Raw genomic sequence first — 16,447 nt, 5'->3', positions numbered from 1 at the left:
TTCCCTGGGACCAGAGGAGGATGCGACTGGCCAACTTTGATAATGGGCGAGACCGCAAACCCCCCTGATGGTTGATATACGAGACCACCGTAGTGTTGTCCGTTCGGACCAGCACATGATGGTCTCTCAGGTCGGGGAGGAAGTGTTTCAGTGCAAGAAGCACCGCCATCATCTCCAGCCGATTTATGTGCCAGGAGAGCTGATGGTCCTCCCAAAGACCCTGAGCCGAGCGACCACTCATGATCGCCCCCCAGCCCGTGAGGGAAGCATCTGTCGTAAGCATTACACGACGACCAGAAGTCCCCAGCACGGGTCCCTGGGTTAGGAACCAAGGCTTCTTCCACATGACCAGAGCACGAAGGCATCGCCGCGTGACTTTGATCATGCGAAAAGGATTTCCCCTCGGGGAAAACCCCTTGGTCCTGAGCCACCACTGTAAGGGTCTCATGTGCAGGAGGCCAAAAGTAATGACGTTGGACGCAGCTGCCATCAGACCCAACAGTCTCTGACACTGTTTTACAGTGAGTGACTGGCCTAATTTCACCCCTTTCACGGCCCCGAGAATGGAACTCACACGAGCAGGGGACAACTGCGCCTGCATCGTGGTGGAATCCCAGATTACACCTAAATAGTTTGCAACCTGACTTGGGACCAGCACACTCTTTTTGGCGTTGAGCCTCAGCCCAAGCCTTTTCATGTGCGACAGAACAACATCTCGATGTTGAACTGCCAATTGTTCTGTTTGAGCTAGTATCAACCAATCGTCGATATAGTTCAGCACGCGGATGCCCTGGAGTCTCAGCGGAGCCAGCGCTGCATCCACGCACTTCGTGAACGTGCGGGGTGAGAGGGATAGGCCGAACGGAAGAACCCTGTATTGGTAAGCTTCGCCCCCGAAAGCAAACCTGAGGAACTTCCTGTGTGAAGGATGGATGGATACATGAAAGTATGCGTCTTTCAGATCTATCGCTACAAACCAGTCCTCGGACCTGATCTGAGGGATGATCTGTCTGAGTGTAAGCATTTTGAACTTCAACTTCCTTACTGATCGATTTAACACACGTAAATCTATGATCGGACGCAACCCTCCATCCTTCTTCGGAACAATGAAGTAGCGGCTGTAAAAGCCCGACATTTTGCTGGGAGGGGAAACCCTTTCTATAGCCCCTTTTTGCAAAAGCGTCGTTACTTCTTGCTCCATCACCAGAGACTGCTCTGGGGTTACCACCGTAGGAAGCACCCCATTGAACTTGGGCGGTCGTGAACCGAACTGAATTCTGTAGCCCTGTTCTACCATGAGCAGTACCCACTTCGAAACATTCGGGAGATTTTTCCACTCTTCCAAATATTCTACTAAGGGAACCAGTCTCTCGAGACTGGTCTCTGGTGTTTTTGAGCACTTGGCTCGTCCATCTGACGCGGCGCACCGGCAGACAGGCGAATCACGTGCTGGCCAACCCTCCTCGGAGGATCGGCGGAGACCGCTGTGCCCTGACGCACGCTGGGTGGCAGGGTTGACAGGACGGTCCCCTGAGGGCACCGGGAGGGACCCGATATCCGAATCCCCCCGGAGGGGGCTGCCCTCGAGAGATCCTGCACTATAAAGGTCAGGACCTCTTCTTTGAAGCCTTCCGGGAGATAATGACGGTCCTCAGATCCGTCCTACCTCCGGAAGGCTTCGCCTGTGCCACCCGCCCCGGCCCCCCAAATCTTTGTGGGGAGCGCGGGAGGCGACACTGGCTCTTTGTTGCACCCTGTGTGCTGAGGAGCTGGCTGTCGGCCGAGGCTGCTCCCGCCCAGCAGCCTCGGGGGGATGAGAGCGGCGGGGAATAATTTTAGAAAATGCCGCTGTCTGCTTTCGTGTCTCCTGAAACCTGTCGACGACAGTTGACACTGCGTCGCCGAACAGGCCATCAGGAGACAGCGGCGCGTCCATGAGAACATTTTTATCTCTCTCCTTGATGTCTGAGAGGTTGAGCCAGAGATGCCTCTCCGTGGCCACCAGGGCTGCCATAGAGCGGCCGATGGATTTGGCCGTCTCCTTGGTGGCCCGGAGAGCTAAATCTGTTGCCTTTCTGAGCTCGTGAATAGCCTCAAAGGACGCTTCCCCAGTGTCATCAATTTCCCCCAGCAGGTCGGCTTGGTATGCCTGTAAGATAGACATGGTATGAAGGCATGCCGCCGCCTGACCTGCCGCCGAATAAGCCTTGCCCACCAAGCTGGAAGTTGTCTTTAGGGGCTTGGTGGGCAGCGTCGGGGTCTTAAGGGACGATGTGGGCTCGGGTGAGAGATGGCTCGCGAGCGTCTCCTCGACCCGAGGCATCGCCCCATAGCCGTGACGTTTCAGCCCAACTATATTGCTATATAGTGACGTCTGCGGGCTGTACAGTCTGTATTGTACTGGCCTCTTCCACGACCTCGACACCTCGGTGTGGAGGTCGGGAAAACGGCAGACCCCGGCGCTGAGGTAGTGACCGCGCGGGAAGAAACCTTTCATCAAGCTTACTTTTTGGTTTATTTTCAGCTTTTTCCGCGGGCCAGTCGATTTTTAACTTTTCTACTGCCCTGGTCACTACCTCTAATAGCTCCTCATAAGCAGGGGATGAGGATGGCGGTTCCTCATCGACGCTCTCCACATCAACCTCCTCGGAGGAAGATATGTTAAGCATCGGTGCCTCTCTTCGGGGGGAAGAAACCGCTACGCGTGCTTCCGCCACCAAAGGAGAGACACTGGGTCTAGCAGGTAAGGGAAGCGATAGGGCAGTGCCCGTCTCTTCCCCCTCTGCTAGATCCATCTGTGAACCCCACGAGTGCAGCCTTCGCTGTGCCTCGGCAACAGCGGGACCAGACCCGCGGGGAACACTCGCCTCGGCGCCCTCCTCAAAGAGCGCCCGGCGAGATCGCAGCACTCTGAGGGTGAGCTGATCGCAGTGTACACAGACGGCTCCCTCGAGAGCCGCCTGTGCATGCTCAACCCCCAGGCATTTCACACACATGTCGTGTGAATCTCCTGTCACTATGTAGCGTGGACAAGGAGGAGTACACTTTTTAAACTGTTGCTGCTTTTCCGCCATAATGCTTTTTGTCTTATTTTTGTGCTTTGAAACTCTTGTCCTCGGACGAAGAGATCACTGTGTGAATATGTATATATATATATCAGACAGACAACAATAAATAAGACAGACAAGATACAGAGAACGCTTGCTGAAGACAACAGAAGCTGGCGTGCTTTGTGTTCAGGTGTGCTTTATAGCTTCCTGATCCGTGACGTCACCCGCCTCTGACGTCGCGTCTTTTCATTGGTTGGATACAGAGGTGCTTCACGAACACAAAAATACAGAGGGTTCCCATCACGTCATCCGACGTAGCGTCGATAGTTCCCACGAAAGGGAACTGTGATGGCACATAAGACCATAAACAACATGTCCCGTCTGTATTTTTACATTATATCTATGGAAGCTGGTTTCTGCCAAGGATTAAAACAATTTAAAAGATAATTGCAACTTTTTATCTCGCAATTCTGACTTTTTTTTTCTCACAATTGTGATACAAGCTCACAATTGCGAGTTATAAAGTCAGAATTGCAGGATAAAAACTCCCAATTCGGCCTTTTTCCCCGCAATTGCGTGTTTATATCTCACTTTTTTCTCAGAATTGTGTGATATAAAAAGTCCATGGAATTGCATTTTATAAAGTCAGAACTTTACAACGTAATTGAGACTTTGTCACGCAATTCTGACTTTATAACACGCAATTGTGACTTTGTCACACAATTCTGACTTTATAACATGCATTTCTCAGAACAAATGTCAGAATTATGAGATGTAAACTAGCAATTGCGACTTTTTCATGCAATTCTGACTTTATAACACGCAATTGGGACTATATCATGCAATTCTGACTTTATAACAAGCAATTGTGAATTTGTCACGCAATTCTGACTTTATAACACGCACTTGCGACTATATCATGCAATTCTGACTTTATAACACGCAATTGCGACTATATCATGCGATTCTGACTTTATAACAAGCAATTGTGACTATATCATGCAATTCTGACTTTATAACACGCAATTGTGACTATATCATGCAATTCTGACTTTATAACACGCAATTGCGACTATATCATGCAATTCTGACTTTATAACAAGCAATTGTGACTTTGTCACGCAATTCTGACTTTATAACTCGCAATTGGGACTATATCATGCAATTCTGACTTTATAACACGCAATTGTGACTATATCATGCAATTCTGACTTTATAACACACAATTGTGACTATATCATGCAATTCTGACTTTATAACACGCAATTGTGACTATATCATGCAATTCTGACTTTATAACACACAATTGTGACTATATCATGCAATTCTGACTTTATAACACGCAATTGTGACTATATCATGCAATTCTGACTTTATAACACGCAATTGGGACTATATCATGCAATTCTGACTTTATAACACGCAATTGGGACTATATCATGCAATTCTGACTTTATAACACGCAATTGTGACTATATCATGCAATTCTGACTTTATAACACGCAATTGTGACTATATCATGCAATTCTGACTTTATAACACGCAATTGGGACTATATCATGCAATTCTGACTTTATAACACGCAATTGGGACTATATCATGCAATTCTGACTTTATAACAAGCAATTGTGAATTTGTCACGCAATTCTGACTTTATAACACGCACTTGCGACTATATCATGCAATTCTGACTTTATAACACGCAATTGCGACTTTATCATGCAATTCTGACTTTATAACAAGCAATTGTGACTTTGTCACGCAATTCTGACTTTATAACATGCATCTCTCAGAACAAACGTCAGAATTATGAGATGTAAACTCGCAATTGCGACTTTGTCACGCAATTCTGACTTTATAACATGCAATTGTGACTATATCATGCAATTCTGACTTTATAACACGCAATTGCGACTTTATAACAAGCAATTGTGACTGTCACGCAATTCTGACTTTATAACTCGCAATTGGGACTATATCATGCAATTCTGACTTTATAACACGCAATTGTGACTATATCATGCAATTCTGACTTTATAACACGCAATTGGGACTATATCATGCAATTCTGACTTTATAACACGCAATTGGGACTATATCATGCAATTCTGACTTTATAACAAGCAATTGTGAATTTGTCACGCAATTCTGACTTTATAACACGCACTTGCGACTATATCATGCAATTCTGACTTTATAACACGCAATTGCGACTTTATCATGCAATTCTGACTTTATAACACGCAATTGCGACTTTATCATGCAATTCTGACTTTATAACAAGCAATTGTGACTTTGTCACGCAATTCTGACTTTATAACATGCATCTCTCAGAACAAACGTCAGAATTATGAGATGTAAACTCGCAATTGCGACTATATCATGCAATTCTGACTTTATAACATGCAATTGCGACTATATCATGCAATTCTGACTTTATAACACGCAATTGTGACTTTGTCACGCAATTCTGACTTTATAACACACAATTGCGACTATATCATGCAATTCTGACTTTATAACATGCAATTGCGACTATATCACGCAATTCTGAATTTATAACATGCAATTGTGACTTTGTCACGCAATTCTGACTTTATAACATGCAATTGCGACTATATCATGCAATTCTGACTTTATAACACACAATTCTGACTTTATAACATGCATTTCTCAGAACAAATGTCAGAATTATGAGATGTAAACTCGCAATTGTGGGAAAAAAAGTCCCAATTACCTTGGCAAGTGGCAACAAAGCTTCTATATATTTCATATTTCTTATGTCACATGGAAATATATATTCAGAGGTATATACACAGTAAAGCAAAAACTGTACTGGTTAACGTGTATATCATTCTGTGGTAAATTCCATCATACAACCCAGGCCTATCTGGTCGTTTCATTTTTTCCTCCCTTTATAGTTACTAACTCTGTATAGCTGTGATTAAAAAAAAAAAAAAAAAAAAACAGGTGTATTTTGTGTAACTCACCTGTGTGTGAAAAGTCTTTGAATTAGTTTAGTTTTTTTCTCTTTTAAGAGTGAGTGTTCTTGTTTTTATTTTTTGTTTGTTTGCTTTTTTTGTGGTTGCTGTGTGGTTTTGTACTTACAGCACCTTTATTTGGTCATTCAAAGAGACATTCTCACAAATCACATCCAGTCCAGTAATTTCCTATTTATTTTAAGCATTTAGCTAATTGGTTTAAAACGTGTCACCAACGAGCCAACAATCTTTTTAACGTGTTTTAACACAATTAGGATATTATAAAGACATTGCTTACATAGATTTACAATGGCAACCATCACCTGAACCAACTGATCAACTTCTGGCTGCATAAGAAAAGTCTCACAAACGATTTGAAACCCTGACAAAGCAGAAAGACACAATGTAAAATGGGTCTCAAGAATACATCATGCAATTCTTTTTAAATTTGTGAATCTCTTTTGACACTTGAGTGCTTGATTTAGCGATTTAAAGAGAGGCTGATTTATAGAGCAGAGAGCCGAAGGAGAAAAGAGGACAGGCTTATGAAAGAGAGAACGAAATGAGAGCAGGTTTATTGCTGGCTTGTCATCTGCGTTAAAGCACAAGGGTCTGTTTGGTGTGCGACAGACTGCAGGCTGGGTGTTCGTGCAGGCTGTAGTTCTGTGAACGCCGCATGGCAGATTAGCTTTGATTCTCGATCTGAACTGAGTGATGGAGGGGCCGCTTCAGAGTGTCAAACTTGGCAAACGTCAGCGCTATGGGCTGAGGGACGGCGTTCAGCTCGGTTTATTCCTCATGACTGAAGCAAAGGGAGAAGAAGATCCATTTTCTCACGTAATACAAAGCTCAGACTGCCTCGTTCTTGTTTTGTGGATTTGGAAGCGAGAGAGAGATATCTGACTGACATGTTCAGTTATCTGTAAGTAGTCTGAAATAGACAGGTATTTTGAGTGCAGCTCTTTTACCGCTTGATATGAACGTCACAGAGAAAGATGAATGAACAGCCGTGTTTGTCAGTTCTGTTCCAAAATTTAGTGAGCTGCCTACCTAGACACTATTTAAGGAATGCTATGATGTTGTTATTGTTAACTAAAACGATTAAAAATCATTTTTGATGATTGAAATAAAGAAATGTTGCCTTGGCAACTAACTGAAATAAGTTAAAGTTGAAGCACTGAACAACAACAAAGCTGGAGAATCTTACACAGCCAAAATAACGATTGTCAGTAACAGTGTTCAGCCTTACATTGTTCAAAGCGGAGTCAGACACTGATGGAGAGACTCAGAAAGAAGTTACAACTTTTAGAATGAAACTGGATGTTTCTGAATGGTTAGTGGATAAATTTATGTAGTTGCTGTGGAGTTGATTCAACTCATCCACTAGCATGTCCGGTGTAAAATGACATCACATTAGTAGTCTAAGTAGTCTGTTTTGTGGGTGATTTATAAGTAACACCAATACATTTCTGTCAAACACAACTTCTGTTTGTGCAAGCATAAAGTAATAGAGCGTTTGGAGGCTAAGGGAAAGCACACGGAAAGTGTGGAAACACATTGCATTACTTAAAAATACTTACTTTTCTTCATCTGCAGCTTTGCCTCACTTGTGAAAACAAAATGGTGGTGCTGTGGGTGGAAACGTGCAGATTAAGGGGCGGTAATATTGCAATAATATTACAATCCTCTTCCTACGTCACTAGGGGAGAGAAATCTGAGTAGAGAAAGGCTTGCCAAAACAAAGATACTGGGTTGTCCTTTTTCACATTTTCTGGGTTGGTAGATGCACCGGGAACCCAATATGCACTTAAACATGGAAAAAGTCAGATTTCCCTTAAAAAAAAAAAAAGTTCAGATTTAAAAAAAAACAAAAAAAACAAACAAAATTACTAAAAACTTAAACTTTTACAATAAAATACAAAATAAACAAGTAATCTATCTATCTATCTATCTATCTATCTATCTATCTATCTATCTATCTATCTATCTATCTATCTATCTATCTATCTATCTATCTATCTATCTATCTATCTATCTATCTATCTATCTATCTATCTATCTATCTATCTATCTATCTATCTATCTATCTATCATCTACACTATATTGCCAAAAGTTTTGGGATGCCTGCCTTTACGTGCACATGAACTTTAATGGCATCCCATTCTTAATCCGTAGGGTTTAATATGGAGTTGGCCCACCCCTTGCAGCTATAACAGCCTCAACTCTTCTGGGAAAGCTTTCCACAAGGTTTAGGAGTGTGTTTATGGGAATGTTTGACCATTATTTTAGAAGCGCATTTGTGAGGTCAGGCACTGATGTTGGCGAGAAGGCCTGGCTCACAGTCTCCGCTCTAATTCATCCCAAAGGTGTTCTATCGGGTTGAGGTCAATCAAGTTCCTCCACATTAAACTCACTCATCCATGTCTTTATGGAGCTTGCTTTGTGCACTGGTGCACAGTCATGTTGAAACAGGAAGGGGCCATCCCCAAACTGTTCCCATAAAGTTGTGAGCATGAAATTGTCCAAAATGTATTGGTATGCTGAAGCATTAAGAGTTCCTTTCACTGGAACTAAGGGGTCAAGCCCAACCCCTGAAAAACAACCCCACACCATAATCCCCCTCCACCAAACTTTACACTTGGCACAATGCAGTCAGGCAAGTCCCGTTCTCCTGACAACCACCAAACCCAGACTCGTCCATCGGATTGCCAGACAGAGAAGCATGATTGGTCACTCCAGAGAACACGTCTCCACTGCTCTAGAGTCCAGTGTCGGCGTGCTTTACACTACTGCATCCGACACTTTGCATTGCGCTTGATGATGTAAGGTTTGGATGCAGCTGCTCGGCCATGAAAACCCATTCCATGAAGCTCTCTACACACTGTTCTTGAGCTAATCTGAAGGCCACACGAAGTTTGGTGGTCTGTAGCTATTGACTCTGCAGAAAGTTGGCGACTTCTGCGCACTGTGTACCTCAGCATGCGCTGACCCGCTCTATGATTTTACGTGGCCTCCCACTTTGTGGCTGAGTTGCTGTTGTTCTCAATTGCTTCCACTTTTTTATGATACCACTAACAGTTGACCGAGGAATATTTAGTAGTGAGGAAGTTTCACGAATGGACTTATTGCACAGGTGGCAACCTATCACAGTACCACGCTTGAATTCACTGAGCTCCTGAGAACGACCCATTCTTTCACAAATGTTTGTAGAAGCAGTCTGCATGCTTAGGTGCTTGATTTTATACACCTGTGGAAGTGATTGAAACACCTGAATTCAATGATTTGGAGGAGTGTCCCAATACTTTTGGCAATATATTGTGTGTATCTATCTATCTATCTATCTATCTATCTATCTATCTATCTATCTATCTATCTATCTATCTATCTATCTATCTATCTATCTATCTATCTTCTGCAGTAGGTAGTGAGGTTAGATGTTAGGATGTTTTTTTTCTGCTCTATAAACCACTATAAACATAAACTTATTTAGTAGCTCTTATTCAAAATCTCATGAGTTTGCTTAATGGGGAGTACCCACGATTTTATATATATATATATATATATATATATATATATATATATATATATATATATATATATATATATATATATATATATATATATATATATATATATATATATATATATATATATATATATATATATATATATATATATATATATATATATATATATATATAAAATCGTGGGTACTCCCCATTAAGCAAACTCATGAGATTTTGAATAAGAGCTACTAAATAAGTTTATGTTTATAGTGGTTTATAGAGCAGAAAAAAAACATCCTAACATCTAACCTCACTACCTACTGCAGAAGAATCCACATTCTCAAAGAAAGGCTGCATTACATGATCCAGGCTCACTACAGACCATACCAACACTTGTCACTCTCTGTCTCTGTATTTCTCCTGTAGGGTCTCAAAGGATCAGTGACAGTGAGTTCTCAGACTATGACTGTGAAGATGGTGTTGGCGTTGTATCAGGTAAGATGTTTACAGGAACACAGTGAAAATGACACTATCTGATGGAAGTGATTACTGCTAAATTCATTCAATATGAAGTCACACTTTGCTCTTGAAGATAAATGTCTCACAGAACCATATTTATTTCCAAATGATGATAACTGGACACCACTCAAACGTAATGAGGTCAATATAGCATACTACTGTTTAAATGCATACTGTTTCACATACTACTTGCTGAATGCTGCGCAGTGTCAGTGTTGTTATTGTGTGTGTGTATATATATATATATATATATATTAGATAAAAAAAACTCAACTCAACATATTCCATACGAATGTTAATGTCTTGCTATGCAGTATTTTATAGGTGTCTTCACAACTTACCAACCTACTGTAATACTGGTGCCAAAATGTTCATCTCAGACGAGAAGGGAAAGCCTAAACAGGCCAGAAACACACACATCCACACACCCTTTTTAAAATTCCAGTCGTGCTCTTTGTGAGAGAGGGAAGCCCTCTCTCAGTCTCTCTCTCTCATTGATTTTGGCTCTGTCTCCAGGCCGGTTGTAAAGTGCTGATGCAGTGCATTCCGCCGGGAGGAGATGATTAACATTCAGAGGAATTATAGATCGTTGCTTTCCCTTCATGCGCTCTGTGCAGCTGTAGTTGTTTTGTGGCCCCTGTGTTTAGCAGCCGTTCATTTATTGCAGCATGACGCACTGGTGCCGATGCAGTCTCTGCGCTGGAGCACACAGAGGTCACATTCACAATGAGGTTGTGCATATGTGTGTGTGCTCACAACAGACAGACCAAACTAATGTTGCTTGTACTGTAATGGATACAGTAGCTCTGTATCAAAAAAAAAAAAAAAGCTAGTGAGCTGCCTGGTTAGACAACAGTATAGGTGATGCAAAGATTGTTACTGAAGGTAATTAATACCTTTAATTCAGCATTGATGCATCAAATTCACCGAAAGTATCCTTTGTAGATGAAGCAAACACAGAATGATAAATAAATGCACTTATATTTAATTATTAAAATTATTTAATTTCCAAAAAATACAATTTTACCCATTTTTTTTTGTGGATGTAACATATTTAGTATATTTATTAGAGTATTATACCATTAGCAACATAAAAACATCAATTGTGAGTTCATAATAAAAAGTAAAATAAGCCATCAGAGAGACAGAATTTCTCTCCTCAAACTTCTCTTTGATACATTGTTCTACTTTCAGCCTGTTTTAATGTGCGATACAGTCAGTTGAACATCAATCTTTTGTAATCATGCGAGGCACTGACCTTAGCGTGGCCACACTGAATGCTGGGTAATGAAATGCCATCAGGCTGAGTGCGCTGACGGCTCTTGCATGAGGAAAAAGTCATTATTCTGGTTTTGGTTGTGAAAGCTGTTTTCTGATTTAATGGGAGATAAGTTCAATCATGGCTGGAACATATTGGCTTTAAAAAGCAACTTTTACTGCAATTTAAGAACCAGTTATTGTGGAAAAACACAGCAGCATACAATATATCATCTAAAACAGTGTTAAATAGATGATTCAGAATGATTAAACATTTTTGCATGAAGTAATATTCAAATTGCTATTAGTAAACGGTTTAGCAGTTTTGCATTAATTATATATAGAAAAAGTATTTGTTGTCACAGATGATTAGTTCATTAATTCTTTCCCTTTTCTTTGTTACAGACTATAGAAATGGCAGGGACCTCCAGAGCTCTACTCTCTCTGTGCCTGAGCAGGTCTTATCGTCCAATCATTGCTCTCGGTCAGCCGACATCAACCGGGCGCGGTCACGGTCGCCCAGCATGCCCCCTTCTCAGAGGTAAGACAGATCTCTTAACCTTTTCTGTTCATAAACATCTGAACTGTGGTTTAAGGGTTTTGTTGTTTCAGTGTAAATTAATCCATATCATTGATTATGCACCTCTCAAACTTTGTTTTGGAGTCACAAAGCTCTATATTATAACGTATGTTTAGTTCACGTATATTTTGTAGCAGTTTTTTCCTGAAGTCCACTTACAATGTTAGACAAGTTTGTTTGCTTATTTATTTACTTGCTTAATTACTTTCTTACATATGCTTAGCCTTGGCAATTTGGCATAGTAATATATATATATATATATATATATATATATATATATATATATATATATATATATATATACACACCTCACTGGCCACTTTATTAGGTACACCTTGCTAGTACCGGGTTGGACTCCCTTTAGCCTTCAAAACTGCCTTAATTCTTCATGGAATAGGTTCAACTAGGTGCTGGAAACATTCCTCAGAGATGTTGGTCCATACTGACATGATAGAATCATGGAGTTGCTGCAGATTTGTTGGCTGCGCATCCATGATGTGAATCTCCCGTTCCAGAACATCCTAAAGGAGCTCTATTGGATTGAGATCTGGTGACTGTGGAGGTCATTAGAGTATAGTGAACTCATTGTGATGTTCAAGAAACCAGTTTGAGATGATTTGAGCTTTGTGACATGGCGCGTTATCCTGCTCGAAGTAGCTATCAGAAGATGGGTCCACTGTGGTCATAAAGGGATGGACATGGTCAGCAACAATACTCAGGTAGGCTGTGGTGTTTAAACGATGCCCAAAGTGTGCCAACAAAATATCCCCACACCATTAGACCACCGTCAGCAGCCTGAACCACTGTTACAAGGCAGGATGGATCCATGCTTTCATGTTGTTTACAGCAGATTCTGACCCTACCGTCTGAATGTCGCAGCGGAAATTGAGACTCATCAGACCAGGCAACGTTTTTCCAATTTTCTATTGTCCAATTTTGGTGAGCCCGTACGAATTGTAGCCTCAGTTTCCTGTTCTTAGCTGACAGGAGTGGCACCAGGTGTGTCTTCTGCTGCTGTAGCTCATCTGCTTCAAGGTTGGACGTGTTGTGCGTTCAGAGATGCTCTTCTGCAGACCTCAGCTATTTGAGTTACTGTTGCCTTTCTATCAGCTTGAACCAGTCTGGTCATTCACTGACCTCTGGCATCAACAAGAACTGCAACTCACTGGATATTTTCTCTTTTTTTGGACCATTCTCTGTAAACTCTAGAGATGGTTGTGCGTGAAAATCCCAGTAGATCAGCAGTTTCTGAAACACTCAGTCCAGCTGGTCTGGCACGAACAATCATGCCACAATCAAAGTTACTTAAATCAACATTCTGATGCTCAGTTTGAACTTCTGCATCATCTTTACCATGTATACATGCCTAAATACAATATTTGATTGGCTGATTAGATGTTTGCATTAATGTGCAGTTGAACAGGTGTACCTAATAAAGTGGCCGGTGAGTGTATATTTGCTTTAAAGGAGCTATATTTTGTAGCAGTTGTTTTTCCCTGAAGTGCACTTATAATGTAGACGATTAATAATAATATTAGACTTAATAATAATAATAATAATTATTATTATTATAATTTGTTATACAGCTTAGTGTCATTATAGTGCAAGGAAATTCTGTTGGCCCCTTTAATTACACTGTTTTAAAATGACCTGTGCTCTTGATGGAGTTGGATGTGTGAGTGTTGGTGTCACTGAACAGTAACCACATTTCTTCCACATGAAGAGTTGGGGTTCATCCCGCCATTATCAGCTCCAACAAAAACATGATCCTCTCTCTTCCCTCAAGTCTTTCCATCTCTCTTCTGAAATTCCATCTATACTCTCTCCATCTGCCTGCAGTCATTTTCTCACCTTACCTCGAACTCGACACAGTCAGCCTCATGACAGTGAGCTGAAGGAACTCAGGTAGAGCCATTGCTGCCGACATTCGTCCCCATTAACCTTCCTGCTAGAAGCCGCCACTAACAAACACATCAGGGTTTCTCAAGCCATGACTTCCTCTGAACTTTAACGAATCCCGGTTTTCACTACAGGTGCCACCAGTTTCATACTGTTTTTGTTGTTTAGTTGAAAACCTGCATTCTTGAGGGTCTCGGACATTGAGAAACCTTAATCCTCATATTCCTCACAACCTCATGTTGACATTTTGACACTGACTGCATGTAAATACACAATATAAGACTCTTAAAGGTGTTTTTTTTTTTTTTTGCGGATGCAGCATCCTCCCATAATTGCAGTTTTGAATTCGCAGATCACTAAGCCAATGCTGTGATGCTCTAATAAACATAGAATTACAATTATTAAGCAAAATACTTTTTTCGATCAGTACTTTTCAGTGTTTGATGAATTATACATGTAATTGAATATAAATTACTGTAGCGTAAAGCACAAAAATAAAATATTTAAAGAAAAGTGGAGTGTTTATTTCAGAATTAATTTTCTTAAAGCTACTCAAATATTTAATTAAAAATGTAAAAAAAAATGCAAAAACTAACTCCAATTTCATTATTATTATTATCATTATTAATCTAATATAACAATCAAATATAAATTACTGTAGCTTAAAGCACAAACATAAACAATGTATTTATTTCAGTAATAATTTTCTTAAAGCTGCACAAATATTTCAGTAAAAAAATATTAAAAATTATTATTATTATTATTTTATAATCCATTGTAATTACATGAATTTTTCCATCACTACTTTTCATTATTAAATTAATTTTAATTGTAAATGTTTTATAGATTTTTAATGAACTGTAAAGCATTTAGACGTAATTTTTTATTATTATTATTATTATTTATTTATTTATTTTTTGATATTTGAAAAAATGATTTTTTGAATTCAACATTTCACCGGTGATTTATTAATGTCAACATGAGGTTTAATGACTAAAAAACTAGGAAAAACACGAAGATAAAGGAGGAAAAAAACAAGCTGAATGAAGAGCACATGTATTTCCTCATCCCTCTGTCCTAATGTTCACCATCCCTGCAAATGTATATATTTCCCAAGAAGGGTTGGAGAATATATACACCATTTTACCTAACAAGCTTCTGTCTTTGTAAGAACACAGCAAAATCCCCAGAGTTAAATCAACTCTGCTCAGAGTACATATGGTCCCTCTCTAAACAGTGTTAAAATAACACTGAAGTAGAGTTAAATTTAATGAGATAATAAAGCAATTAATTAAGTAATGATTGTGCATTAGTGATGAACACCTGCTGTTAACAAGCAAAATCACTGAAAAAATAAGAAAAAAACCACAAGAACAACAAGTGACTTAAGTGACAGCATTATTAATTGCTTAATTATCTCATTAAATTTGAAAACTGCTTCAGTGTTATTTTAACACTATTTAGAGAGGGACCATATGTACTCTGAGCAGAGTTGATTTAAGTGGTGATTTAAATGGTGAGCTACTGTATGCCTTTGACTCATTCCTAAAGCATCATCATCATTTTCTCATAAGGTCATCATAAAGAATCTGAGCACCCATTTTTGCAGCTAGCTCAGATTTTGTTTTAATAATGAGTAAAGAATGGTGTAAAATGTGCATAAATACAGTACTTCACTATGAGTGTATTAATGGGATCATAGTTTGCTACACATCGCTATGTGTTTGTCTATAATCTCTAACTTGGTGTTTTGTGTAAAAAGTTGTCTAGCAGATACATTAATCTGTATTGATTTATGACTAAACATTTTAAAAAGATATTTTATTGCACAGTCAGTGAGGGTTTATGTGAGTCAGTTCCAAATATCTGCGTCTTTTTGGCAGCCATGGCAATAGTGTGCGTCCCATCAATCAGCAGGCGGTGGTCAGGTTACCGTGTCCTGCTGGGATGGCCCATCATAGAAGCGTACAGTGACATAGAGGGGTACCAGTGCTGCAGTCTATTTGGGTCAGCCATTTATGGCCTGTCTAAAATGTCGACAGCCTTTTTGTTTCAAGCTGAAGACATTATATGGGATGATATCCAACACTGAGAGCAACCCTGCTGCTTTGTCATGAGCTGGGCCCATTTCACTACTGAACAACCCCAAAGTCTTCTTAAAATTATGTTTATTTTCTTAACCCATTTGCAAATAGCATTTCCTTGTTCAAAGCATAAATCTCACTAAAATTAAGGACGTTTACAGTATGTCTAAACTAGTGCTGTATAATCGATTAATCGTGATTAATCGGTTTAATTAATAGTCTAATCTAAGAAATCATTTTTCCAAAAACAGTGATGATGACGCATTGTTGATGCATACAGTGGTAAACCGCTAACACATAATGTTAAACAAAGTGATCTTAAAGTATACTGTGAACATTTTCACTTTTTGTAGTTCTTCTAATAGTAGTAGCTGCATTTTGTTCAAAGCACATGATTGTTAAAGTTCTATTTCACTGTTATTTTTTTACCTTTTGAAATATTACAGAATTATGATATGAAAATAATTTTAGCAAGTGTAATGCTAATAATATACAGTAGTCAACATTTGAAGTGGATCAAAAAAGTTAATCAAAGTTGTCCTAAGAAGAAAATTTTAGGATGACTTTGAA

The 16,447-nt window shown here is 39.9% G+C and overlaps 1 protein-coding gene across 2 annotated transcripts in view; it reads left to right on the top strand.

Annotated features, from left to right (window-relative positions):
* The window catches only part of rims2a (regulating synaptic membrane exocytosis 2a), a 236,105-nt gene that overhangs the window by 134,704 nt on the left and 84,954 nt on the right, over positions 1-16,447 (top strand). For both annotated transcript variants that reach the window (XM_067410743.1, XM_067410751.1), the window contains 3 exons: positions 9,965-10,033; positions 11,720-11,855; positions 13,734-13,799. In XM_067410743.1, the coding sequence (XP_067266844.1) occupies positions 9,965-10,033; positions 11,720-11,855; positions 13,734-13,799 (271 nt within the window). The remainder of the gene's footprint in view (positions 1-9,964; positions 10,034-11,719; positions 11,856-13,733; positions 13,800-16,447) is intronic.

This window comes from Chanodichthys erythropterus, chromosome 2 (assembly GCF_024489055.1).
Source record: "Chanodichthys erythropterus isolate Z2021 chromosome 2, ASM2448905v1, whole genome shotgun sequence".
Lineage (NCBI taxonomy): Eukaryota > Metazoa > Chordata > Actinopteri > Cypriniformes > Xenocyprididae > Chanodichthys > Chanodichthys erythropterus.
Note: the sequence above shows the minus strand (reverse complement) of the source record. Positions and strands in the feature narration are given on the sequence as shown.